Below are 1,254 nucleotides of genomic sequence, written 5' to 3'. Positions count from 1 at the left end.
CGCTCTCCTCCAGGTCATTCGCCGCCTCTTTCACCGACTCAACGCCCTCGACCTCCGGCAAATTCCGCGTCCCACCCTGCTCGAGCGCCAGCTCATGCGTCGGGGGGTCTGCACACCCGTCGTCCCCGCAGCAGATCTCACTCGGCCCGACTCGGTCTACCACCCCTCTCACCCGGCATGGAGGAGGCGGGTCTCCTTGCCTTGGGCGGACCTTCCTCAGGGGCTTCAGGCGGTGGGAGGGGGCCGGGAGGAGGAGAGAGGCCAGACGAGCCCTGCGCTGACCCACCCTCAGCCACGCCTTCCGCGGCCCCCCGAGCCCGTCACCCTCTCCCTCGCCTTCTCTCTTCCCCGCTATTCGGACGAGGCCGGTCGCCCCTCTCTTGCCTGGCTGCTCCGGCGCTTTCCCGACGACCTGATGCGGATCTACCAGGCCCTCCTTCTGGGGAAACGCCTCCTCTTCCTGACCGTCTCGGAGCCAGCCGCCTCCGCCTGTCGCGCCGTCCTCTCCTCCCTCCTCCTGCTCTCCCCCCCCTTCCTCGGACTTCTCCGCCGGGCCTTCCCCTACGTCAGCCTGGCCGACCTGAGCTTCCTCCAGCTCCCTTCGCCTCCCACCACTCCCTCTGTCAGCGACAAGGGGGCTCTCGGCCTTGCGCGGGGGTATGTGGCGGGCGCCACCAACCCCGTGTTCGCCAGGCGCGAGGAGTGGTGGGACCTCCTGTGCGACCTGGACCGCGGCCGCTGCTTCCTGCCGGGGGAGGCAGGAGGAGGGGAGGGAGAGGGTGACGGAGGCACGTTGGGAGGGAGTGGGGCAGGACGGGAGGGGGGCAAAGGCGGAGTGTGCGAGTATTTGGAGGGAGAGCTGCTGTCGGGGGAGCTCGATGCCGCCTTTTCGGCGCACTTGCGAGCGACCATGGCGGCAGCTTATAGCGCGCCGTTGCGGATGCCTTCAGGGAGGAGAGAGGTGGAGGGAGGAGGAGGAGCAAGAGAAGGGGCAGGGACGGAGGGAGGGGGGCTAGAGGAGTACCTCCGGGTCGCTTTAAACGCGCACACCCAGGCACTCGTGGCGCTGGCGGACGAGGGGGGGTCGCTAGCGCTCACCAAGCGGTCGCGAGAAGTGGTGGGGCGGATGGCGATGGCTCAGAGCCCCCGGGTGCAGAGGATGCGGCAGTGGATGGCGGAGGCGGTCCGGGGAAAAGTCATGGTAAGGGGGCGGGAAGGGAAAGGGAGTGAAGTCGGCCGCCGGAGGATTCGGCA

At 68.9% G+C, this 1,254-nt stretch overlaps 1 protein-coding gene across 1 annotated transcript; it reads left to right on the top strand.

The window, feature by feature from the left end:
- Positions 1-114: 114 nt before the first annotated feature.
- On the top strand, positions 115-825 carry NGA_2061100 (spindle pole body interacting protein; the record flags this gene model as incomplete). The annotated part of the gene is made up of 1 exon (XM_005854628.1): positions 115-825. A coding segment is annotated over one exon (711 nt), but the record flags the coding sequence as incomplete, so codon positions are not given.
- Between the last annotated feature and the right edge of the window lie 429 nt (positions 826-1,254).

This window comes from Nannochloropsis gaditana (genome assembly GCF_000240725.1).
Source record: "Nannochloropsis gaditana CCMP526 unplaced genomic scaffold scaffold440, whole genome shotgun sequence".
Classification (NCBI taxonomy): Eukaryota; class Eustigmatophyceae; order Eustigmatales; family Monodopsidaceae; genus Microchloropsis; species Microchloropsis gaditana.
This window is presented reverse-complemented; position numbering and strand designations above follow the sequence as displayed.